General features: G+C 37.3%; 1 protein-coding gene across 1 annotated transcript in view; it reads right to left on the bottom strand.

Annotated features, from left to right (window-relative positions):
* Positions 1-10252: 10252 nt before the first annotated feature.
* The window catches only part of LOC116659264 (basic proline-rich protein-like), a 32808-nt gene continuing 15310 nt past the window's right edge, over positions 10253-27750 (bottom strand). The window contains exon 4 of the mRNA XM_032466583.1: positions 10253-12755. Within this exon, the coding sequence (XP_032322474.1) occupies positions 12734-12755 (22 nt within the window). The 3' untranslated portion in view covers positions 10253-12733. The remainder of the gene's footprint in view (positions 12756-27750) is intronic.

The following is a 27750-nucleotide window of genomic DNA, read 5'->3' as shown; positions in this document are numbered from 1 at the left end:
CTAACACCCAGTGTAATGAAAGTTTAACAACAGTATTCTATAAGCAGCATTTTAATTATCAGACCATTGACTGATTTTAACAGAATTAAAAAATACATTAAGAAAGTCAAAATGGGATAAATAGAGTGTGGGGCCTAGAATGGGAAACCCATTGCAAAAGATAAAAATTGGCAGCAGAATTAGATAACCAAGTTACTTCTCTTTGATAAAGACAGGAATATAAAGGAAGAGTAAGTTTAGAAAAACTCAACACGCTTTCTAACCAATGACATGCCCATGATATTTAAATGTTACTTAACTGTTGAAAGAAATGTATGGAGCAGTCTCGAACAATGGGTCTGCAGTAACTACTGTTTTCCCAAAACGTGAATTTTCTATTACAAAGTACAGTGTATTCCACAGCCAGCTTTTGAGAGTTGAAGCTGGATTCAGGGAAGATTAGTTTCTGAATGTGTTAGTAATTTCTGTGCCAAGTATGTGTCCTGGTAGATAGCATCTGTTGGCCAGAAGCAACACTGTCCTTCATTATACAGCAAATTGTCCCTCAGTTAGAAGTATCTCTAAAGAAATTTTTATTTAACTTTGGGGATAAGGTTTTACTGAATAAGTTGGAGGAATTTAGACAGTTTTAAATATTATTATTTGAATGTGGATATCTAATTTTAAATATCCATTATCCAAATTAATGATTAAACTAATACAAAAAGTTAACTTATATTTTCTGAGATCTTTTCATATAGATAGTGATTTCTGGGGTGAGGGAAGGACATGAAGAGAAAATTAGCATTTTTCTTTATCAAGTGACATGAAGATGGCAAGACTGTGGGCATTATTGCTGTCCCTTTAAGAATGAGAATCCCTCCTCACATATCAGAAATGCTTTCATTCAGAACTAGGGAAAGCCTCTTCCTTTAGAGGGGACGATTCTGTGTGGACTGTGGTAATATCTATTATGCCTCAATCAGAAACAAACAAACAAAAAACAAATAGAATGACCAATTAACCTGATTTTTAAATTTCATCTTTAGATAATAATTATGATAGTTGATTGAATTAATCATGCAGTGATTTTAGTCTATTATTGAGATATTTAGAATAATAGGTTTTACAAAGCCACAACCCAGTTATTCTATTCACATAGTAATTCAATAAGGAAAATATTACTTTTTTTTTTTTTTAAAGAACTCAAATCCTAGCGAAATATTCTGGAACTAAGCTTTTTAAAATTCACCACCATCGCACCTCTTACTCCTCCCAGTCAGAAGACTCTTATCTTCACACTGTCTCCAAACTGTTACCTTAGTTCAGTTTCTCACACCTGCAACCACTTAGCAAGTCTCCCTACTATTCAATTCAGAGTTATCCTTTTAAAATGGTTGAGTTGATCACATTACCTACTATTTTAAAACTTTTCACGAGCCCACCAGTATCTGACTGAGGATATCTGAATTTGTTACTTCTTTACCATCAAAATTCTTATTTTACAGTATGACATTCAAGGCCCTCCACAAACCACAGCTGTCTAGTCCCTCTTCAATCTTATTTTTCGTCCCTATTTCTATTTGCCTGCAGCTTTCAGCCACCTTCACTCAACTGGTCCAGGCAGTCTGAATGATTTAGCAGCATTATGACTTGAACTTGCCATCCTGTTTTATGCCTCAAAGGTTTTGTACACGTCGTCCACTCCACCTGGAAAGACACTCGCAATCCCTAAACCGGCTCAACTTCTTCTAATTACTCAGCTCAAACATTATCCGCTTTACAACACTTTTCTTCAGCTGACTGAGCTGAAGCTATCACACCTGCCTTTGTGTCATTCTATCCCTTAGTCTATTATTGCATTTACATTCTAGTTTTCAATTATTTGTTCATATTTTAGAATCTCTGAATAGAAAGAGAGTTGCCTGAGAAGAAGGAACACATTAAGGCCCTCAATCAGTGTTTGTTTAATGAAATCATGATGCTCAGGGAGTTATGTTCTGTTTTATAGAGTTGATCTCTATGAAACTGCTGATATTTGGCCATTTTTAATCTACAGAAAGAGCAATTTTAATATATGTATGATCGAATCACTATGCTGTACACCAGAAACTAACACAGCATTGTAAATCAACTATATTTCAATTTTTAAAAAATCAGCACTTTTATAAAATTCAACCTAAATATATTCCAAGAGGTAAATCTTGAGAAAAGCTCAGATTGTTAACTTCACCCAAATACTTATAATTTCTAATGTAAACATAGAATTTACTCAGATTATTTGGAAAATCAACTGAAGAAATTCCCAAATATAAATGTGGGGTTTTTTCATAATCAGCCTATATTTTTATTTTCTTAGTATAAAGCCCACTTGTTATTCTGAATTGAATTTTCATTCCATTTACACTTTTTATATTTTTTGGAAAGCATTACATTTATAGATAACTTGCTCAGGTTTCTACCCAGATCCTTTTCCCTTCATATCTTTGTTAATAGTCTGGGGAGGGCAAGCATAGGGTTTTGGTTCAATAGGGCTCTGGGAAGCCTTTTCAGCTTTAGAACAAGCATCACCACATTAATCAATTTACATGAGAACTGTAGCTGCAGGCAGATTCCAGTGCAATTACATGTGCCACCTCACATTATTTTAGCTTCACTGTTCCCAAAGAGATGGTTTCCCAAGTATTTAAACATGACTCTTCATAACAAAGACTGTCTCTCTCTTAAGCTGAAAGTTGAACAGAAATACCCAATATCTTCATATTACTCCTTAAAACTTATTCAAAAATCAAGTCAATATAATAAAGTTGACATGAGAGATTATGTAAGCTCTTGAGGAGACATTTCTTGTCCAACAATAACTCACTTCAAAAGATTTTCCATGAAAACAGCAGTAATGAAGCAGGGTTCCCAGTACCATCTTAACTCTTTTCTACCTATTGGCTATTATGGTTTACAGTAATATTTTCTGTTTCTCCCTAAAAATCAATTTCCTTGTAACTCAGCATTAATTGGAAGCAGAACTTCTCATACTCTTGACAGCACATGCAGTTGGCCATCATCTGGACTGTGTGGAGTATTTTCATGTGGATGAGTTTTGTATAGTCAAGTTTCCATCGTTTTCTGTGTAATATAAATATATGGCTAAAATTGTAGGTTAAAAAATGAAGGTAGTTGTGTGTGGTGGGAGGACTTACTATACTAGATATAAAGACTTATAAAACTATAGCAGTTAAGATAGTTGGTATATGTGAATAGATAAAAAATAGCAATGGAAAAGAACAGGCAGCTGAGAAACAAGCTCACACATATATGAAAAGGAGTACTATGACTGATTTGAAATCAGTAAGGAAATGATGAACTCTTTAGTAAGTGGGGCAGAGACTATTAGGTATCCACATGGAAAAATAAAATAAAAGTAGCCTCTTACCTTACAACATACACACACACAAATTCCCAATGGATTAACAATTTAAAAGTGAGAAGAAAAACTCTAAAATTTTTGGAAGAAAATATTTCTTTGACTTCAGAAAAGGGAAAGATGCCTCAAGATACAAAAATGCTAAACAGAAGAAAAGGAGTGATACCTTAGATTACATTAATATAAAAACTTCTATACAATAAAAATAACCATGGTGAAAGTGAAAAGATAAAGAACAAGATATAAAACCAACAGAGTATAAGAATCTGGGATATTTCAAGAATTTCTACCAATGAATAAAAAAAGAAACATTCTAAGAAATTCACAAAGGATAAGAATTCACAGAAGAAAGCTGAATAGCTAACACATTAAAAAAAATTTTAATTTTTATTTGTTCATTTATTTACATGGGACGGAGGTAATTAAGTTTATTTATTCATTTATTTTTTGTAATGGAGGTACTGGGGCCTGAACCCAGGACCTCCTGCATACTAAGCATGCACTCTACCACTGAACTATACTCTCCCCTCCTCTGAACAGCTAACAAATTTATGAAAAGATCCTCAGTTTTACTGGTAACCAATGAAGGGCAAGCAAAAACAATAATACGCAAAAAATGTACACTTATCAGATTTGTGAAAATTTCAAAAATCTAATATGAGGTGATGTGTTTGTATAATCAATGTTTATTGATAGACACAATTTGAAAAGGAATTTAACAATATCTAGTAAAGATGAAGCTACTCATACCCTAGGACCCAACAATTCCATTTCTAGGTATGTATTTTAGAAATGGAAACTCACATGTGCTCAAGGTGATACATACCAGAATGGGCACAGAAACACTGTAATAATGAAAAAATTGAAAGCAACCTAAGTGAATATCAATAGAAAATGGAAAAATAATTTGTGGTTGGTCAGTAAAGTTTTATCCTGGGAAATTAAGATTCTATGTGGATATTAAAGTTATTCTGGTTGAGTCCCTTATTTATTTTTCTAGGAAAACAACTTACATATAATAAGAGCTTTATATATCAATTATATATTCCACATTAATAAGAAAAAGTTTAGTGTTTTACATTAACAGTCAGGTGAGAGTGGTTAAATATGACAAAGTTATTGAGCAAAATCAACCTCCAATGGAAACATAATTTATAGTTTAAACAAACTTAATTTTCTACAGCAAACATTTTAACTAATGTAATTACCTATTTAAGTAAACCTTGAAAGGGTGTTTTTTTCTTTGTTTGCTGCTTTTTATTAAACAAACTTAGAAAAGCAATTTTCTATTGATAAGATAGGTAAACATATATAGATTTCACTTAAATTTTTGGTAACTGGTATGCAAATACAGTATTTATCCTAATATTTCTTTCCAAAGAAAGGATAATTGTTAATCTGGTGCTTGAAGTTCTGAAAATCTCTGTTTCTTGTTTTAATAGCTTCTTAACAATTTTTACTAAGTGCCATTGAAATTTAGGATCTATTATTTCAAATTTTCTTATCGTCAGAAATGAGTAAGAAATTTGGAGGATTATACATTTGTATCTGTATAAGCAGGAAGGCCGCAGGGAAAAAAATAATGTGACTTTAAACCTTTCACTCAAAGTTAACCACTCACTACACTGACTTCACTTATAATTTTACTGTTAAAGGAGAATGCATATTATATTTCTTTAACATGGAAAAGAAATACAGTGATGAGAGTTCACTCAGTCATGATGAGATTGAATCCTTCTTACAACATCTTAGGCCTCAGTAAACGTCAGAGAGAGAATCCTTTTCTGCCTCCCTGCATGAGCCCAGGGTACTATGTAGGAGACCCAGAAAACATGAATAAATGGCATTTCCGGGAAGGCATTTCCCTATTGCATTCTCCACATTCAGAAAAGATAAAACCAGCTAGGCACTCCCCCAGGCTCATCACGCTTGGAAGCAGAGCTGCAAGTGACAGCCAAAATGTTCTCCACAGCCAAAAGCTGCAGACAAGAAGCTGCCTTCCCTCTCCCTTGGACTGCTGGGATGTAGGAGGCAAGAGAGTGTGGTCCCAGATACGAATGGTAAATAACTCAGTGAAAGAGGTGTCTAATTATGGTGGCACAGATAGAGGGATGATAGTTATTGGGGTTTGTTTTTTTTTCCTCTTTGGGATTTTAAGAATTGGACATTACTTACTTTTTATCTCCCTTTGGTAAGTTTTAATTTAAAAAAAAAATTCCTTTTCCCTGAATGGCTTGAAAACATTTGATTTTCTTCCAGACATTTTATTGAAGCAATTTCCTGCTTCATTTTTTAAAAATGTAAAATGTGGGATGGGGATAAAGAAAGATCTACCTGACTCTAGGACAAATAATACTTTTATATAAGGCCCTCTCTAAAGTATCCCAAGAAGGGAGGAGGGTATAGCTCAGTGGTAAAGCATATGCTTAACATGCAAGAGGTCCTAGGTTCAATTCCCAGTACCTCCACTAAAGTAAATAAATAAATATCCTTAATTACTGCCCCCCAAAAAAGTATCCCAAGAAAAGCACATGCTCACCATCTTTTATAATTGGTTAAAAATCTGTCACCTGATTGCCCTACAATCAACAATGAAAAAGATTCCAGCTTCATTTTTAGGTTGCCCAGGCTATATGACCGGATACTTGCCTAAGATTCCTTTCTGGAATCTGTGACAGGCTCTGTGATTTGAGTGATCAAAGGTGGCCCGTGGTTATGTCCCTCTGCATCTGAGTAACCCTATCAAGTGGAAATTTAAGAACAATTTTTCTCCTTGGCCATAGGTGTTGCAGGCTTGAGGCTAGATTCTCATTTTTTGTGGTCAGCAGGGAATTGGGAATGTGCCATCCTGAACTTGGAAGAGAAAGAAAGGGTCCAGATTCTCCAAAGCAGGTTATAATTTCCCGCCAGTTTCCCTGCCATACAGCAGAAACCCTTATTGAAAATAAAAAGAAAGATGATTATCCTCATTCTTAGGCTTTTCTGAGCAGAAAAAGAGAGCCGAGAATTTTGTGTCCTCTTTGAAAGAAGACAACTGAGCAGTGTTTCTCAAATTTTTTTCCTTTTGATGACCAGTGGAAAACTTTGCATGATCAAGGCTTGTCGTTAGTAGAGTTCTCTAAGTAACCTCGTTAACCAAATGTTCAAATCAATTAACTGCTTTTCAAGACTCTGAATAGCATTTATTAATGGACATTTATTGAACTGCCAGCTATGGTATTGGCATTGTGCTAGGTATGTGGATAGACTGAGAAGCTTAATCCAGTTAACCTGTTAAGGCAAGGGCTGAAAATAAACTGACAATGTCCACTTCATCTTTTTGGTCTTAACTATGCCAATTTAATTAAAATTCTCTTTATCTAAAATACTGCCTTTTATTTAATAATAGGCATTTTACTTTGGTTTATGTATAACATCAAATAAAGAATATTTAGCACTTCTCCAAAAAAAAAAAAAAAAAAAAGAGGAGAAAGACAAATAAACAAAATGTGCTACAAAATGTGTTACAACACAGAAATGTGAAAGCAGCTATGGGAGTCTATAGGAAGAGGGGGAAGTGGATCATGCTCATAGAAGGCTTCCTGGCTAAGATGATTTCTCACTTGCGCTTTAAAGGATGAGTAGGGTACCCAGATGAAGAAGAGGATATGGGTCAGTGGGCATTCCAGGTGAAGAGAGCAATCAGGGTGACCATTCAGTCTAAAATGTTTGGTGTCTGCAGGTGATTCCTGTAGGTGGCACTGCTACTGTTCTAATTAGGGTGTATGCCACCATGTACACTGGATGAGCTACCTGGAGCTCTAATATCGTGGAATATAACCCTAATCATCACAGAGCAGGGGCCTGTTTGGACAGGACCATTGCCTTTCTGGCCCTTTTATACAGTTAATGCTGTCTTCATGCCTAAAGCATTTCCACGCTTTCACATGAACTAAAAAAAAAAAACAAAAAAAACTTAATGTGGGTGTTACATAATCAGAACACCAGTACCTAGAGGCAACTCTTTTTGCCGTTAGTCAAATATTTTATTGACTACTCTGTCTCAGCTAAGCCACCTGGATTGCACTGTACTACTTTTCAATCACTAAAAGTTTCCCTTTATTTTAAGGTAATAGAATATATAACAATTATGATATTCTTGGGCATTTTCTTGGTTCAGAGAGAGAAAAACATAATAAGGCATTTTCTTAGATGTTTTGAATTTAAATCTTTACTTTTCAGGAGGAATAATACATACATCCATGGCCTAACCACTATATTCTAAATACAACCAATTTAAAAGGTAGTTTTAAAAAAGTATCGTTATTTTAAAGGATATTCTCTGACATTCTTCCCATCTCTCCCCACTCTCCCCAAAGGGGAAAAAAAAACAACTCTAAGCAAGATTATAGCTGTGTTTCTGAGCCACATAAAGGATCATTTCTGTTTCTGAAATTTGGCATAGCTCTATCTAGAAGCCCATCTGTGCTGTGCTCTGAAAGGTCGCTCTCTTGGAGGGCATATATTAGCAGGGGGGATCAGTTAAATCATTCCTGGGCATCAGTGGGATGACAGGGCACCCTCACTCTCGACTCTCTAGCATGGGCTAGTAAAAAGCTTTCCTACTACGTGAAATCATGCTTGACTCATTGCTCACTGACTTCCAGACCTCACCTGCCTTTCACTGTGGCCTCCAGGGCCCTTGCCTCCCTGCCAGGACAGCTGCTGTGCTGCTGAAAACCAGGTAGCACAGCAAGCCAAGGGCCTGGCTGCTGCCCACTCATACACTCATTCTTTCATTCATACACCTTTCCACAAGTAGTTATTAAGTGCCTAATACATGTCGGGCACTGTTCTAAGCAGACACCAAAACAGACAAAAGTCCTAGTCTTCAAGAGACTTCTATTTGAAGGTGTATTTCTGTTAGCTCTGGTGCCCTGCTTTCTGTTTCCATGGCTACTGATAGAGGTGTCTGCCAGCGTGGCTGGGGTTCTGTGTTTCTTCTAGGCACTTTGCTCCACTGTCACTTTTAGAAGTGGCCTTCTCAGTACAGTGTTTCTAATTCATTACATGCAGACATTTTTTTCCCCAAGGTATTCCATAGTATTTAGGTAGGGAGAAATTCCTACCTCAACTCATACTGTGCCCCAAGTCAACATTTACTTCCAGTGATTCAGGTGCTACGGAAAGGTCTGGGTCATCAGCTAGATTGTCCCTTCTCTATGGTAAATTTCTTCTCAACAATTTTGCTCTCCCACTGTCATTTTAATATCTGATTCCTACCAAGCTCCCCACAGCCATCTTTGCCATCAGACATGTGCTAACAAATGTGAAACGTAAAAGGAAAGATCTACATCCCAACCTCTAATCTCACAAAGGTTTCCCCCCACCAATCCTATATAAATTTGTAAATGCAGATAAAAATGACAATAGAATACCTTCCAGCTTCACTAGACAGAATTTAGCTCAAATGCCAGTGGGTATTACCTCTCTTTATCTAAGTGTCTAAGGCCCAGTCTTTGTTGAGCTAAAAAGTCTCCTGTTATAGATGACTGGATAAAGAAGTTGTGCGTGTATATATATATACACACACACACACATATACACACACACAATGGAATACTACTCAGTCAAAAAAAATAAAGTAATGCCATTTTCAGCAACATGGATGGACCTGGAGATCATCATTCTAAATGAAGTTACCCAGAAAGAGAAAAAAATACCATATGCTATCACTCATATGTGGAATCTAAAAAAAAAGGACACAAATGAACTTATTTACAAAACAGAGACAGACTCACAGATATAGAAAACAAACTTATGGTTACCAGGGGGAAGAGGGATAAACTGGGGAGTTTGGGAATTGTACATACAAACTACTGTATATAAAAGAGATAAACAACAAGGTCATACTGCATAACACAGGGAACTATATTCAATATCTTGTTTATGGTCTATAATAAAAAAGAATAGAAAAAAATGTATATATATGTATATGTGTGTGTATATATATAAACTTAATCACTATGCTGCACACCAGAAATTAACAGAACATTGTAAATTGACTATACTTCAATTTTTAAAAATTAATTAGAAAAATAAAACAGTTAAAAAAACTCCTGTTATATATGAAATACCATAAACATTTTACTAAAGGTGATTTTTAAAAAGTAATTTGAATATTTCCTGGTTTTTATTTTAAATTAAGCTTCTTCCAGTTTTTATTATGGAAGTAATATATAATAATTTATAATTAGAAATTAAACATAGAAAGACAAGAATATAAGCCATGTTCCACTATCCAAAGGAAATGAAACTTATAATTCCATTGCATTTTATGCATTTTGACTTCCTATCTCTCAAAAATGTTTTAAATTAATTTTAATCAATTATTGCCCCCCAAAATACAGAAAGACATAGAGTATCAAAAACTTCCCAGTTTTCCCCCACAATAGCATTTCCTAGAGTTAATCACTAAATAGTGGCTATCCTCCTAGACATTTCTATGCTTACATAAACTTATGTTTTCAATCTTTTTGAATGCATAGGTTTTTTGGGGGGTTGTTTTATAAAATGTTACATTTCTTTTTTTCCCCAACATGTCTTTGTTGAGGTCTGTTTTATAAATCACATAATCCACTAATTTCAAGTGTACAATTCAATTATTTTTAATAGTTATTTTACTATTTTATATGTGCAATTGTCAATATATATGCTTTGTAGAACAGCCTCATCACTCAGTAAGATCCCTCACACACATTTACTGTCAATCCCTTTTCCCCTGAGCCCCTACCCTGGGCAAATACTAATTTACTTTCTGTTTAGAGCTTTGCCTTTTCTGGATATTTCATATAAATGGAATCAGACAACATGTGGTCTCTTGTGTCTACTTTATTTCACTTAGCAGAATATATTTCTTTTCAGAGAGTGAAGAAAAATGTTTATGGATGCTGATGAGTTTTATTTGAAGATGATCTCTCACAAGCGAAAAATACAAAGAAGTTTCATGTACTGACAATGTTAGGGCAAGGACTAACAGCAATTCTTAGCCATTGGATCGCTAAGTTTTTTGACACTCCACTCTTCCCTCTAGTGGCCGGGATGAAAAAAGGATATTGTGTTTGTCGCTTGTTGGAACACATCCCAGATTCTTCAAAAGCTCCCAAATGAGGGGCATGACATTTGGGGATTTCAGGTGAGCCATATTTCCTTCTGGTTTATTAAAGGGCTTTTATAAAGAACATTTCCTGGGAGGCATAATTTATCATTTCTTGCAGTTTTCCCACCATCAGATCTACCAGCCTCCCCATGTGGAGGGACTTAGTATGGTATTAAGAGCTCAAAGTGTGGTTTCCAATTGCTCAAGTTCAAATCTCAGCCCTGCTGCTTCCTACTTACAGGGCCTGCGGCAAGCCACCCACTCAGTGGCCGAGTTTCTTTCTCTTCTGTACGATGAAGATGATAATAATACCTGCTTCATGGGGCTGTTGTGAGGACTGAATGAATTAAGATGCATGGAACGCCTTAGAACAGTCCTGACATAGTAGGAGTTGAATAAATCTTACATAGCCTCAGTTCCACTTTTTCTGCCTTCATTCCTGCTACAATAAATGCCCAAGCTAGCTTTCCCTGGGCTCTGCTGTTATCCCCACCCTTCTTCCCAATGATTTTGCTGTGTTAATTTTCTCATCTTTCTCCTTTTGTGATTTCCTCCTCTTTACCAGATTATCCCACTTCTTTCTGCCCCCATTACCACCTCTCCAGTTCATGACAAACACCATTGCTGCAGTCTTCTGATCAGTCACCTTACTCTACCCCTAGAGTGTGCTGTCACTCAGCAACCCAAGTATCTAAAAAATATTCACCAGAATTTCTTTCTTTCTGCTCAAAACTAATGTTTAATGGGAATGAGTAATTTGCATGTTGTATCTGATGGATACTGAAAGACCTTCTAGTTACAATTAGCTCCCTTATAGCCAACTACTGATGCTTGACTTCCCTGCTTTTCCAGGTCCAGCACCATAACCATGGACTTCTCAGTTTTGAAGACAGTCCTGACCAAGGCAGGCAATATAACTAGAGCTCATTTTCACTCACAGATGGTGTCTGGGATTAATTCTACTGTTATTAGCCCTACATGTCTGCCAATTCCACACTTCCTGGGTGAGCTCTGGCCCCTAATACTACCCTCTAAGCTGTACCCTTCCCAATAACCTGCTATGTTGGCTTAGGGTGTGTGTATCTAAAATTTGCTGCAGTGTCGGCTTTAGACACCAGGATACTCTGCTAGAAGTAGAATCTTCCCTGGCTACTAACAATGGATTCGGGTACTTGTAAGATGCCTAGGTTTTGTCATTTTTCTTTCCTAGGGATAAGACTGGGCTTTCACCTCCCTGCCCCCACAGCTTATCTGAGGTCCTGCTGGAAGCTAATGGACCACCCAACACTGCCCTTCAGCTCACGCTGCATCACATCTCCCCACTAGGAGACTCCCGCTGGCACACCCTGCCTGCTAGACTAGAACTCCTTGGATATTGGGGGGGGGGGCTTGGGGATGCTTATGCCCCTTCAGTTCTGACATATGCAACTGACCAAGTTCCCTGTAGCACGTTTTGTTTATTTTGCCCAAAAGCAGGGAATAAGTCCACCCCTCTCTTAGCCCTGTCAGTCCCAAAGCACTCCCACATGAGAAACTGACCAGGACGGGCCCCATCCCTCCAGTTCTTGCCACAGTGGGGCTGCAAGTTACTCAGGCTAAATCAGGAAAGTAGTACAAGAATTCAACCGGCAGCCCACACACCAAATGTCTACATATGTAGAGATGATCAATCACGTAGACAAACTGTGTAGTAAAATCTGTTCCATCCTCCAACCTTGAGAAATATACCTTCAGAGTAATAAAACTGAAATATATGTAAAGCTATGTTTCTTAATATGACTAAAAATTGGCAAAATAGTGAAGATGAATGATTTTAATTATTATTGCACATCTGGGTGTTCTATATGATGAGTGTAAAATAAAAGTGATCATAACTAATAAATTTTTATGTTTATTTCTCTGGTCTTCATTTCAGCAAATTTCTAATTGTGATGTTATAATCCAGACATTTACAATGATGGGCCTTGACACTCACTGCTTCAAACTATTCCGGGGAACGGGATATCTCCTTTGCTCTGGCTTCATGTCTAACACCCCTGGCCTTTCTCTGCCCTGTTCATGGTCTGGTCCCTAGGGGAGGAGTGAGGTATTTCAATGGAGATTTTGGGAGAATAAGCTGAACATCTTCAAGTTCTTCCTCCTTCTTTTGTCTTGAGTTTTGCCTGATCTCTGGGTGCACAGTCACCTCTACTTTTTCACGTGGTTGTCCAGCACCATCTACGAGGAGGCAGGTAAGTTTAATTTAGGGGTGAAATATTAAGTAATCCCCTTGGCTAACATACCTAATCTACATCCTTCAACTGCCTTTAATGGCAATAAAGGTGACATTTTTCTCTCTTGCTGCTTACCTCTTTCATTTTTTCCTCAATAGGTTCCACTTGTGGGCAGGAAATAGGGATATCATTCATTGGGCCCTATAAATTCTGACATGTGTGGTGGATGAGGTTCACATGGGCATACGGCCTGGGCAGTATGCTTCTTTCATAGATTTGCCCAAATGTGGGCATAAATTTTAACTAATTCCTCACAGCACAGATTAAGCCATAGTTTTACTGGAAGCTCAGGGAAGGAGTACAACACAAAAAATACTTTACAACTACAGCTCAATCCCAGATCCGCCCTGGGCTCTCCGGCCGAGTTAGCTCCCAGCCTGGCTCCTGCACTGGATCTCCAACAGCTTACCCTGTCACCCAAAGACGTGCTTGACCACTCTAACCTCTCACTTTGGCCTCAAAATACAGACACAACACCTTCCCAGCCCCTGCTGAGTCCCAGAGGGGAGAGGAAGACTTTCTCTCCTCTAAAAGACACAGGCCACCTCTCAAGTCCTCAGCTTCTTTCTGTGTCTGAACCAACTTTTCCCCAAGTTGAGTGATAGTGGGAACATGGTTTGTCGGAGAAAAATTCATCCCCATATATAAGTGTGAAATCTGTCCCTATGGTTCTTACAGTACAGTTCAAAAGTGCATTTTCCAGACACAAATGTATTTACTTACAGAATAGAACAGACTCACAGACACAGGAAACAAATTAATAGTTACCAAAGGGGAAAGAGGGAAGGATAAATTAGGAGTTTGGGATTAGCAGATACATACTACTATACACAAAATAGATAAATAACAAGGACCTACTGTATAGCACAGGGAACTATATTCAATATCTTATAATAACCTATAATGGAGAAGAATCTGAAAAAGAGTGTATAACTGAATCACTTTGCTGTACACATGAAACTAACACAATATTATAGATCAACTATATTTGAAGTTTAAAATAAGAAAAAAAGTTTAAAAAAAAGTACATTTTCCAGAGTTTGGGTTCCATAGTGTTAAATAATATCATGAGTGGTAAACCAGTTGATTAGACAATTCACAGTGAACTGGATCCGGCCTAGGCTAGTTCTTTTCATAGCCTTTCCTTCGGCCTGAAGAGATTAGGCCTGTAAAATCTCTTCTGCTCTCTTTTCTCTCTTAATTCTCCATCTCCAAAGAGCTACTCCAAAATAATGCAGGATTCCTTGGAAGTATGGGAGAGTCTGGTTGCCTAACATTCTGAGAAACTTCAGCAGACAATTAGTGAATCATGGCCTAGCAATTACGGCCTTTGTGGAGATACCGAAATAGCTGATCAGATATCCTTCACCAGATATCCCTAACCCCATTATTTGTCAGGTGTGTTGGTAGGTCCTAAGAAAGGCAGATAATGAGACTGAGTTTATTTAAATAGGAGATTTATTGGGGAATGAAGCCTATGAAAGAAAAAGGGAAAGGATACAGGATTGAGCAGAGACAGCCTTCAGGCCAGGATGCAGCTCTGACACTTGGAAAAGGAAACAGAAGAGGAAGCAGGAGAGAGAGCCTCAGGCCAACACAAATTTGATAAAGTCTCAGTCAACCTGTCTAGAGCAGACTGCCTGTTAGAGGAGTCCAGCCTTGGGCAGAAATGATCAGAGCTGGCAGCCCTGCCGGGATCAGTGGTTGGCTGGGCTGTCCAGAAGGAGCGTGGCCTAAGCCTGAAAGCCAAGGTGGACAGTTCCTTGTAGCTGAACAGCATGCTCCTCCTTGCAAAGAGATCCAAATGTGGAACCTCCTTGGCTTCCACAGTAGGGAACTTTCTATTTGTCAGCTGAGTCTCCATAAGTTAGAGGACCAAGTGAACCCTCAAAAATGGTTTGCTCATCACTTTAGCAAGATGCATTTCCTAACTATTCCCTTTCTCTTTTACTTCTTTCCATCACTAAAGCCAGAACTCCATTCCACGGCAATATTTCTTGCTAGGACTATTACAGTAATCGCCCCTGGTCTTCCCATAACCCACTCTTGTGCCTTCCAGACTGTTCTTTCCACCACAGTCAGAATCCTCTTTTCAAATACAATTCTAATTAAAAAACCTGAGCAGCTTAGCCTTACTCTTAAAAGACACAGTTAAATTCTTAACACCACTTTCAAGGTCCTGAGGGCCACTCCCAACTACATCTTCAGCCTAGTCTCACATTCTTCATTTGCTCTGCTCTAGTACAGTGGCCTTCTTTCTATTCCTAGAAAATGTGCCTTGCTTCTTTCTTTCCCAGGGCTTTGCATAGGCAAATTCCTCTGCCTGGGATGCTTCTCACATTCTTTCCATCTCTGAGAAATACAGCATGATGCAGTTGGTGTTTGTTTATTTTTAACCTATTCAACATACTCTAAATTTCTTTTTAAAATTAAGCAAAATGTAGGTCAGAGGGGAGGATGTTTATAAAAATAAAATTAAACATCCAGGGAGAGTATAAATAGACACATAAAATATTGAAGGACAATATTACCACACAGGTCACACGTAGAAAAAGTTGAATATGATGATTGTTTTTAAAGAAATAATTTACTAATTTTTTAAAATTATTTTTCAGATTATTATAAAGGATAAATTTGCAGCCAGTTATTTCTGTGGAACCATGAAAAATTTACGTACTGCTCTGTGAAAAAAGCAAAATACAAGTTGATAAATATAGGACTTCCATTTCTAGCAGTACAGACAGCTGGATAACTGGAAAATCTTCTTGCTATATAATATCTACAAATTTTGGATAAAATATAATAAATGTTCCTTTCAATACATAGTGGAGAAATATCTCTAAGGGAAAGAGAGAGAGAGAAAGACAGAAGATAGGGAGAGAACATACTAATAATTGATAAAATTAGGTGAGGTATATACATGTGTTCCTTGAACTATTTTTTAACTTTTCTATGTGCTTGAAATTTTCAAATTAAAGTAAAACAATAACAAAAAATAACAAGATAGAACCAAAATTCTGAACACAGTATCAGGTGAGACAAGGAAGAGGATGAGAGATGAGATCAAAATTATAGCATTTCAGGGGAGGGTATAGCTCAAGTGGTAAAGCACATGCTTAGCATACATGATGTCCTGGGTTCAATCCCTAGTATCTCCTCTAAAAAATAGATAAATAAATAAACCTAGTTCCCTCCCCTCCACCAAAAAAAAAAAAAAAATTACAGCATTTCAAGGTTGTTGTATTCTATAGGAGGAAAGAGACAACTGCTTTCTATAGATGTATATAGAGAATAAAGAAGCTGCACATATTTTTAATTTCTTTTAAGTATGACTTTGGGATTTTTACTGTGTTGTTAATCCCAAAGACATTAGACAGTTTCATTTAAATATTTGTAAAAGTAGTGAAAGATATGCACAAGGTATCTCAGCATTGCTTTTAGTAGCTTCACAAATCGGTGAAACAACCCAGTTTAGAACTGGTATGTGAATTATGATAGATATACTCAGGGTAATGCTATGCCTCCATGTTTATTGACTTAAAAAGATTTCATGCTTACAACTGAGCAACATAGGTCACAGAATACATGAATAAGCTCTTTTACATAAAACTGTTTTTATAGATCTATGAGTATGAAATTGGTTGTCTCAGTAGTAAGTATCTGGATGACTTCACTTTGTGCTTTACAATCTTCTGTATTTGAATTTGTTAAAATGGGCATTAAAAAATAAAAACAGTAAAGCTGTTCTTAAAGGTAAGTGATAAAATAAATTCCAAGTACTTTCTGCTCTTCCATTTCCACCTGGGGGCTCTCCCATTTCCACCTGGGCACTCTCCCTCAGCAAAGATGTTTGAAATCATTGTACCTAGAGATGAAGAGAAAGCCAGCAGAGACTAGAGTACAGCTACACTTTCTCTCTTGCAGGCGGCTGAGTCTGCAGTCTGTGATAGGACTCCAGTACGCACAAAAAGTGTACTGTCTGTGCCAAGCACAGGGGCTCCTAGTCTGGCTAGTGCCAAGAGGTGACCAGAACAAGGAACAGGTGGATGGTGTCAGTGTCCCACCTAAGCACGACCTGCTGTGGTTCCCAGAGCATGCTGAGCTGAGGCACCGGGTGGCAGCACTCATCCCTTACTGCGGTGCAGACCCAGCCCAGGCCAAAGTCAAGTTACTTAACAGCACTGGGATATAGCCACTGTAATGGTGCTGTTAACAGTTGACACCATTGTATTTTTAACTTTGTGTCCTATATCTCCTCAGCCACTTACTTATCTTAACATCATATGTGTCATCGTATCTCTCCGGCGGGGGCCAGGCTTTGCAGTTACAGTGCAGCACTTGCACCTTACTCTCCCCCAAATATCTACAATGAGAGCAAACACACTGGGAATACAGATGCTTTTGCTCTGAGCTACAATCACGGCTTTTCGGATATTACTTACCAAGCAGTGTTTCTGGTTAGGAATCACAGCTGGAAAACTGATTTCAGTTCATTACACTTCATTCTGTTGTCCCTAAATTTTGCACACTATATTCTTGTATATTATTTCAAATAAAATGAGAAAAATTATTTTTAAAAAAGTGTATTGCATTCTTCTTGTCTGAAAGTTAGGAATATATGGCCTATTCCTGTCTGGCTATGAGATCCACACAGAGAAAGGGGTCATTATTTCCCTGGTCAAGTAAAAAAAGGGTCCCTTAAAGGCCCAGCTGCCACTAGGGATTAGAAAAGCAGCTGTGATCAAACAAGTACCCGAAGGCTATGGAACTCAGTATCAAGGAATTCTTCTCAATTCCAGGATTCAAGATGACCCCTCCCTTCACATTCTTTCAATATTCCACCTAATTCATCCACCAGAATACTTTTTAGATCCTTCTCAGCAATTCATTCCCATCTTTTCTAAATCTTGCACTAAGGCACTGCTTCCATCAGGGATTTAACAAAGTATGTAGGTGCACATACTAATTATGAGGTGTGGGTGCCTCCTGGGCCCAAGGATGACTAAGGTTTGTAGGTGGTGTGGAACTCACAGGCAAGGAAATGCACCTGAGAGTCCAAGAAGCACTTAATATTGAAATGTGTATCCTGACCTAAGCCCCTTAGTTGAGCCTCCTGCTGTATAGCTATGAACACTTGTCCAACTCTGAAGGTCTGCAAAATCCATTTTCAAAGTAATCTAGATTTGTAAATGTTAAACTCCTGGTGGGAGTGCAGGGTAGGCACTCTCAAGCACAGCGAGTGGGAGTATTTTTTGTGCCCCCCCCCTCCAAATGCATATGTTGAAGCCCTAATCCTCCAGTGTGATTGTATTTGGGGATAGGCCCTTTAGGGTGATAAGTAAGGTTAGATGAGGTCATAAGGGTGGGGCCCTAATCCGATAAGGCTGTTGTCCTTACAAGAAGAGGAAGAGACACCAAAACTCCCTCTCTCCACATGTGCACAAAGGAAAGGCCACGTTAAGACACAGGGAGCAGGCAGTTCTCTATGAGCCAGGAAGAGCTCACATCAGAAGACAAATTTGCTGGCACCCTGATTGTGGACCTCGAACCTCCAGAATGGTCTACTGCTTAAGCCAGCCAGTCTGTGGTGTTTTATTATGGTACCCTGAGCAGACTAATACAGGTACCAAAACTTTAAAAAATCCTACCCTTTTATGCAATTATACTTTTAGGAATAATCTCCAATGAAATCATCATGAATATACATAAAAATGTAAGTTCAAGGATAGTCTTTGAAGTTCTATTTATAATGTGAAAAAAACAGAAACAAATATCCAGGACCATGTGACTGAATAAATAAGTAAATGGTGAAACTCGTTCTTTTAATATGCTATGAGAGGATATTTAACATGGAAAAAGAGTCACATACATACTATTTGGTGAAAAAACAAAGTTATACAATAGTGTATATAATATAAGCCAATTACTAGGGAAAATATTGTTATGCATAGAAAGAAGTGGAGATGGATTTACTTATACATATATTTATTTTTATACCAAAATATTAAGAGTAATAAGGTCAGGATGATGGATTGATCAGCAATTTTTAGTTTCTCCTTTTTGTCTATATATATATATGGGTTTTCAAAAACATCACAGTGAATAGGTATTAATAATTTTTGGAATAAGAAAGAAGCCTACAAAGCTTGTTGCATTCTTACAAATCTGAGCTTGATAGACTGAAACATTAAGTTGAAAAAATAGGCTTACATTTAGATTCAAAATCCATAATTTTTCAGAAGGGAAACAAACTGCTTGGATTGCAATCCTTGAGTTTCCGGTGACGATAAACTCACCTAGAGCCAACAACACAATATGGCTGCTAAAAATACTAATATAATCTTAGGTTGCACAACAGAAGTACAGTTTACCATACTTTGTTACTCTCAAGAGTGCCACATTTAGAGAGCGGGAAATGGTGTCCATAGGGAAACAACTGAAACGGTGTAGGAGCACATGGAGATTCACTGAGGATGCTTACTGGGCTCAAAAAAGAGAAGAGGAAGGATAGACAGACTTGGCAACTGGGAAATAGAGGGCTGGCATATAGAAGATGGAATTTTTTTTTTTTCTGTTATGCCCTTAAAAGAAGAGCTAGAGTGAGTAATTATTGGTTATAGGGAGGCAGCTTTCATATTAAATACAAGAAAGAAGTTTCCAACAATCATTAGTCTATAGCAACAGGATGGGTGGGAAGCGGTTGAGTAAGGGTTGAGATAAAGGAGATTTAGAAAGTTGTATATCCAGGTGGGAAATCAGACCAGGTAACCCGTCAGGCATCTTCTACATCTAGGAGTCCAGGTTATTTTTGGAGCGTGCCTCTGAACCTGCTGGACCAGTCTGCTCACAATGATGAAACCCATCTCAGAGAGTTCAGCAGTGGCCAGCCAGGCAGCCCAAGACCTGCAGCTTCAGGCTCTCGCCCACTCCTGACTGTCAGGCCTGTTTCTGACATATTGGTTTCTTCTTTTTTCCTCTCCCAATAGAAATACCTTTACAAAAAAGATTTTTAAAGCAATATATATGCTCACTGTAAACAATTTAAATTCTGCAGAAGTGTGTGACTACAAAAACCTTGCAGGTTCCCTTCTATGCTTCATTTCCGAATTCTTATATGTAAATGATACATTCTATCCATAGTGTAGAATAATATAATCCTTCACTCAATAATTATATTGGGGGTCTTTCAATGTCAGTACACATACTGGGTGTCCAAAAAGTTGGGATATCTAGGATAAATTTATTTATTTTTTATTGTGCTAAAATATACATAACAAAATTTACTATTTTAACTACTTTTAGGGGTACAAGTCACCAGCATTAAATACATTCACAATGTTGTACAACCCTGTCCATAAAGGTAAATTTATTTTAAAACAGTATGTTAGTTACAATTTCAAAAAATATGCTTGGGGGAGGGTATAGCTCAGTGGTAGAGCACATGCTTAGCATGAATGAGGTCCTGGGTTCAATTCCCAGCACCTCCATTTAAAAAATAAATAAATAAAATAAATAAATAAACCTAATTACGCACCCCCTCCCCAATATGCTCAATGCATTGCTTTCAACCTTTAGACACATTTTCAGGGACATTTAAAGCAATGGGACCTATGTCAGTCTGAACAAACTAAAATAAATATGCTATTTTCCCTGTGATCCCAAGCCTTGTCTACACTGTAGTGATAGAGGCAGGCAGAAGGTAGAAAGGAGTGAACAAGGGTTCTGTAGTCTTGGCTCAAACACTACTGAATATGTGGCCTTGGGCACATTATTTAACCTCTCTGTTATTCTATCATTGTTTGACTCTTCTTTCTTCGTACAACCCAGTGACCTCCAGAGAGCTGTACTCTTTTCTCCACTCCAGGAAATATAGTTTTACAAGTCATTTCAACAGAGACTGGCCTATGTGGTATGGTTTGAAAAATAACAGGAGAACCACCCACTCAAACCATCTTCTCTAACTGGCCTGCCACGTTCTTCAAATTCCAACCTGACATTACTGCTTTGCAGAGCTGGCCTCATGGGTGTACGAGCTGTGCAGCTGCAGGGTCCTCACACTTAGAAGGGCCCTGTGCTTCGTTTGATGTTCTGCTCTTGCTGTCTTGAAACTCTTAATTATTTTTGAGCAAGAGGCTCTGCATTCTCATTTTGCACTGAATCCCACAAATTATGGAATAAGTCCTGCTCCTTTGGATGAAAGCATTAAACTCAGAAGGGCCTTATTTTAAGAGCAAATAATTTTCCTGAAATGCATACCATATTAACACCAGTTAACACTCATTCTGTCATATTAATTAATGTGTTGACTAATTAATTAAGATAGCAGAAATATGAAGGAAAAAAAAAAGATAGCAGAGATCTGAAGGATTGAAGCATTGAACCTCCAACTTTTAATGTGGAGAAGAAGCCTGAATAGGTCCAGAGCATGAATATTGCCTGCACAGGGTATCCTCAGGGCATCTGAAAGGGTGGGTGGGAGGGGCAAACGAAGACACCAGACACCAGAGGACTTGATGTATTTTTGTTGAATGACAGTACAAATAAGTGAGTGAGTGAATGAACGAATGAATGAGAGGTGCTAAGGGGAAGAATGGAAGAGACGTGTAATTCAAGTTTGGCTATATATATACATACATACATACACACACACACACACAAACACACACACATACACACGTGTGTGTGTGTTCTATAAGGCACAGACTTACACATTTGGAGCACCATCCTAAAGGAAGAGACTAAATGACTGCTTCCTATCTGAGCTATTCTGCCTACTGCACGCACTTCAGATGAAACTCAGCCTGCTCTTCTGGTCATAGCAGACTCCATCCAGGACTGGAGCACAGGTTAAAGGCAGCGACATAAGGCATGAGGTGGGCCAGCTGCCACTGAGGAGGTCTGGGTAGCATTCTGTCCCAGGATACTATGCCACAATAAATGGTTACAAACTGACTCAAATAAAATATCTCTTTTGGGAATTATACAGGAAGATGAGTCGTTTTATACCAAAAAGGAGGTGAATCATTCTAGTTAAGATTACTGCTGTGAATAAAAGTCCTGGTTCCTGTAGCTCCTGTTACTCAGTCTCCGAAAGTAGGAGCAGCTGGATGAGGAAATTTCCAGAGCTACTTTCCTTTCTTGTCACTCCAAGTCCCCACATATCCCTGCAACACATTCTCTCATCGGAGGTGATGTATGCCTGTGTATTCCTTTGATCTTAGACAAGCTAACTAATTTGGAGCACACTATTATTAAAACAAGAACCTTCTGTAGACCATGTGGGAGCAATCCAAATGTTCATCAGCTGGTGAAAGGATAGACTAAATGTTGTATATATGTAGAGCAGAATATTATTCAGCTTTAAAAAGGAAAGAAACTTTGTCATATGCTATAACATGGATGAACCACAAGGACATTACGCCAAGTGAGGTGAGCCAGTCACAAAAAGGCAAATGCTGCATGATTCCACTTATATGAGATATTTAAAGTAGTCAAATTCACCGAAACAGAAAGTAGAATGGCAGCTGTCAGGGGCTGAGGGGAAAGGGAAAATAGGAATGGATATAGTGGTTCAGTTTTGCAAGTTGAAAAAGTTCTAGAGGTCTGTGTACAACAATGTGAATATACTTAACACTGCTGAACTGTGCACTTAAAATAGTTAAGATGATAAATTTTATATTAGGTGCTTACTACCACAATTTAAAAAATTAAGTATTACTAAAAAAAAATCTTAGACCATTCAGATCTGGGGACCATTTGATTTCACTACAGCCAAAACTTTTCTCCTTATATGTCTTGATCATGATGGTTTATAAGGTGTCTCTAAGGCCTTGGGGACAGTTGTATCAGGGTTACATTGCTGCTAAACTTTTATAACAAACAGAACTTTTTTACTATCCAAAACATCAAAGTGGGTTCCCAAATGTTTTCATCTTCAAATCCAAAAGAGATCGTTTAATTTTATATTTGGCTAGTAACACCTTTGGCTTTATAGTGTGAAGCCATTTTTACATGTTATCTCATTTGATCCTTATAACAACAAACCCACCAAGTTATAATCTGATTAGACTGGAGAACATTATCCTCTGACCCCCTCTGTCCCTTCAGCAGGTAAAGAAGGCAGTAATGGGGCTGTCATCAAAAACATGGTACAAATTTAAACAAACATCCCTTTTTGTCAAAACAACTTAAAAAAAAAGTCAACATTAGTGTAGCAAGATACACCCTGTCTAATAAGAAAGCAGCCAAACTTGGTTTAGTTGACTTTTAAAAGAATGTTGACGTTGTCTAAATCAGAAATATTGGAAATTTAAAAGTACTATGCATAGTTCTGGAAAAAGAAAGAGACAAATCTAATTTTCAGACACTATTGTCGAGTTAATGAAAACCGGTCCTTTTGAATTTGTTTGTTGACCCCACATTTCTCAGAAGCTTCCATTTATACAGCTTTCGACTTGCACACAAACCTGATAGATTTGCTTCCAATAATTTCAAGCTCTTTCAGAGCTCATTTTCTTTGAGAAAATGGTCAGTTGTCTGGATGTGCACTGAAAGCTTTAAACAGAAGAGGGCACTAAGTCAGACAGCTTCCAACACCAGGCTCACCAGAAATGTGAGAGGAAGAGAGTGTGAGGGGGAGGGGAGGAGGGGGTGCACACGTGGAGGAAGCAGAAGGATGAAGGGGCAATTGATTGATGGGAATTCATAATTAAACCCAATTGCAACTGCAATTCAGGAAGGAAGTGAATATTCATGTGATTTCTCTTTCATGCTAGAAAGCAATCGGGATTTGGTGCAAGGCACAGGGTTTGAGATTTTGCATGTGGTGCTCTGAAGAAAAGAGGGTGACTAGAGAGGACGGAAAGAGGTAGATAGCACACTGAATCTAAATGCTGCCTGTAAACAAAGGAAACAAGTAATTGAAGAGATCCTGTGTGTGTATTCATTTTCTAAGTACATGGACAAAGGCCAGAAGGCAATGAAACAAATAGTGTTGGTCTTACTACCACTCAGCTTTATTTTTAAAAAATTTTAAACATGGAAGTATTTCCAGAAATTTTATAAAGTTAAAGTTAAAATTCCATTCTAGAAGGAAAAATATTATACTGTTCTATTTCAAATATTTTGGGTAAATTATCTGGAGAAGTGTCAGAGGATTTAGCTTTTCTGGTTAAACCTAAAAAATAAAACATCATAAGATGATGGCTTTGGAATAGATTTTGAAGTCATACAGTTCAAGACAAATATTTCAGTATCCTATTATAAGAATAATTTCTTGATTTTCAGGTTTTAGGTTTTCCTTTTCTGGGAGAACTGCCCACATTGTCCCCCACCTCCCTCTCCCCAGATGAGACAAGAGTTAACTAAGCCCTTCTTGCTGTAAGAAAGTCTGTCCAGAGCAGCACTGTTCATCAAAAATACAGTGCCAGTGATGACTATAATTTTCAATGTTTTAGTAGCCACATTAAAAAAAAGTTAAAAAAAATGAAATTGATTTTTAAAAATTATTTGATTTAACTCAATATATCCAAAATATTATCAAGTCAACATGTCATTAATAAAAAAAAAACTACTACTAAGTTACTTTACTTTTTTTTTTTGCACTCTTTGAAATCTGGAGTATTTTACATTTACAGCACATGTCAATTTGGACAAGCCACAATGAAAATGCTCAAAAGCCACATGTGGCTAGTGGTGACAGTGCTGAATAGTGCAGATCTGGAATGTAATATTTTTCTCATGAAAAAATAAGCAACCAATCAGTGAAGCGGCAAACTTAATCATGTATCTAAAAGATGCACTTCCATCTATAAGTCTAATTCTACTTTACCCCTTTTTCAACTGTTTTTACTGTGGTAAAATACACATAATGTAAAATTCAACTTTTAAAAAAAATTTTTTTTTAAATTGGGGGGGGGTTAGGTTTTATTTATTTATTTAGACTTAGGTACTGAGGATGGAACCCAGGACCTCCTGCATGCAAAGCATGCACTCTACCACTGAGCTATACCCTCCCCCCAAACATTTTTAAATGTACAGTCTAACCTAACTTTTAAAACGATTTGTTTAACAGTATCATTTTCACTCAGAATGTTTACATAAGTTTCCCCCTCCTATGGATATAAAAATAAAAAAGGAAAGTTTCAATGTGAAAATACTCTTGTTTTCATTGTCAACAGAATTATTAAACTACTTTGAAATACCTATTTGAGGGGTCATTTCCCCATCACCTAACAATCTCAGACACAAAACTCAAAAACTCAAAGGGAAAAGTCTGAGACGCTGGCATCTGAGAACAGTAGCTCCTTTACAGCCTAAACATAAAAATTAAGGAAAAAATTTAGAAGCAACTTATATTAATTTTCTAAATATTGAAATGTTTTAGTTATATTGATGATGCTATTACAACTCTTACATTTCTCCATAAAGAGCAACATAATGCAGCAAATTTTCTTTCATTGACATGGTTTTCTCTACCCTTCTTAAGTAAATAAATACAAATGGAACTAGAATATTCAAAATAAAACAACTCAAATAATCCATTAAACTTTTTTTGTGTAAATCCCCTATTTTTCATTTCATATACAATTTTACGTTCAGAATTGAGTGACTTGTATATGAATAATATGGTATTAACCCTTATTGGAAAAACTCAACTTTTAAAACTTCTGAATTGTGTAAACTTAACTTCCTAAAACTTTTATATCCTTTAACTATATTCAAAAGTATAGTATTTTTGAGTTTTGCTACTCGTTGCTCTATGCATATAACTGTTTTCATGAATCCACTAAACTTAGAATGGTGAAGTAAAATAAGAAATTATCTGGGGGAAGGGTATAGCTCAGTGGCAGAGTACAAGCCTAGCAGGTATGAGGTCCTGGGTTCAATCCTCAGTACCTCCATTAAGAAAAATAAATAGATAAGCCTAATTACCTCCCTTCGCCCACCAAAAGAAATTATTTAACATGCTTGTTTACTGAGGAAGCATTGGTAGTTGCCTCTCCCAACCCCACCCCAGTCCTTTAGTTTGGTCACACCCAAAAGTCAATGCAGCATAGTTACATCACAGCGGGGATAGCTGGCTTACATATGGTCTCCCGCTACTTCGGCTTGCTTGAGGGATCCATCGGACTTAAATCTGAATACCAGAAAGGTCAGGCTGGAACCTAATTAATCTACTGTACTGTTCATCTTCTTGTTCTTGCTGCCACGTTAACATGCCTCCTTTTTTTCTAAGATGTTCTTTAGATACTGGCCCTTTCATGGATTTGCTTTCTTTGTCAGACATATTCATACTTATCAATGCGTTTTTTTATATTTGTTACTTCATAAAAGTAAAGGTTTTTAAATTTTGGCTAAAGATTCTCCTTAATAAAGAGAAGGATGCCCTACTCCTCCTTTAGGAGATTTTTTTACCCTCAGATCTGCCTAAAATCCCGCATTCAGTATAACAATAAGGTGTAAATGCCTACTGTAAAAGACAGCAAGAGCTTCTCTCCTTTGCAGGTCTTTCCTTCCTTCTTTTCCTTCTTTCTTTCTTTCTTTTCTTCTTTTAATTTATTTTTGGTTCCATTTTTCCAGTTTTATTGTAATATAATTGACATACAACATTGCACAATTTTAAGGTGTACAATATAATGATTTGATATACGTATATATTTCATCTTTCTTTCTTTTTCTAGTTGCCATTCAATTTAAAAGCCACTGGGTTCAATAATGTCCAAGCAACACTGGCAAAATTTTAGGCTCACAAAGCTACTGCATGGAAACTGCACCAGTTGTACCTTAGCTATAAATGTATAATTCTGCCCATTCAACTAGGATATTTGTAGACAGAGCCTTAGTAGTACCTTCTGCAAAGCTCCCTCCAAGATTCAATGCTCTGAGTCCACAAAGACTTGCTACCCCTTTCCAGGAAGAAGTGGTCTGTGCTCTGAGTGTTGCTTTCTCCGTTTTCCCTCATTTGAACATTCCTTTTGAAGGAATGTTTGTCTTATTTTTTTCTCCATCATTGTACACTTAGGTGCATTGGGGATATTTATATTTATTATTTATTTGTAAGCTGTAAGGAAATGAGGCCCCCATCCATCTTGATCATGAACTGAAATGACACAGTGAACTTGGAGCTGGGACAAGGATACGAGCGGCTGCAGAGTGCTGAGGCAAGGATTCTTTTGGAATCGCATGTATGGGAAGAAGAGTATTCATATGAGTGTATGTGGCAGGGGAGGTTGCAGCCAAAAAAAGAATAAACTATACTGAATTTTTTTTCTTCCGACATTTTTCTATTCTTCTAGAAATAACACTCCTGATATTTGTAAGAATTGCTCCACTCTCACTCTATCTATGAGGCCCATGGGCATGGTGAGGATGTGAGCCTGAAGGCCACAGTATCTTTCATGTAGCAGCTGGCTTGAGAGAATAAACCCAAACTAGTAAGAGAAGCAGAGAAGATAGAGAAGAAGCATCCTGAAAGTGAGAGGTCTTGTTACAATTGTCCTTGCCTTTCCTATGATTTGAATACATGAACCAATAAATTTATTGCCATATTTGGCTAAGCTGACTCAAGTCAGTTTCTGTCATGTGCCATCAAGAGTCCAGATAATTCAATGGGTAAACGGCAAAGTTCTTTCTTCTTTTATCTTTTTTCCCAAAGCAACAATGACACTTCCGTAACCTTCACCTCTAATTCACTCTCAGCATATGCGATCCATACCATACTGAGAATGAGCTTTACATTTAACAGAGGCTTGCGATTAATTTATTTTATAATTTTAAGAGACGTGGCTTTATTTTCTTGTGCTTTAAAACTTTAAAAAAAATGGTCATGTGTTATTTTTGTAATAAGAAAAAAGCCAAGTTTATTCTAAAAAATTAAACCTTCAGATAAGAAAGGATAAAATTTGTATTTCTGTTTTGATGACCCCTAATTTCTAGAT

Source organism: Camelus ferus, chromosome 2, assembly GCF_009834535.1.
Source record: "Camelus ferus isolate YT-003-E chromosome 2, BCGSAC_Cfer_1.0, whole genome shotgun sequence".
Taxonomy (NCBI): domain Eukaryota; kingdom Metazoa; phylum Chordata; class Mammalia; order Artiodactyla; family Camelidae; genus Camelus; species Camelus ferus.
This window is presented reverse-complemented; position numbering and strand designations above follow the sequence as displayed.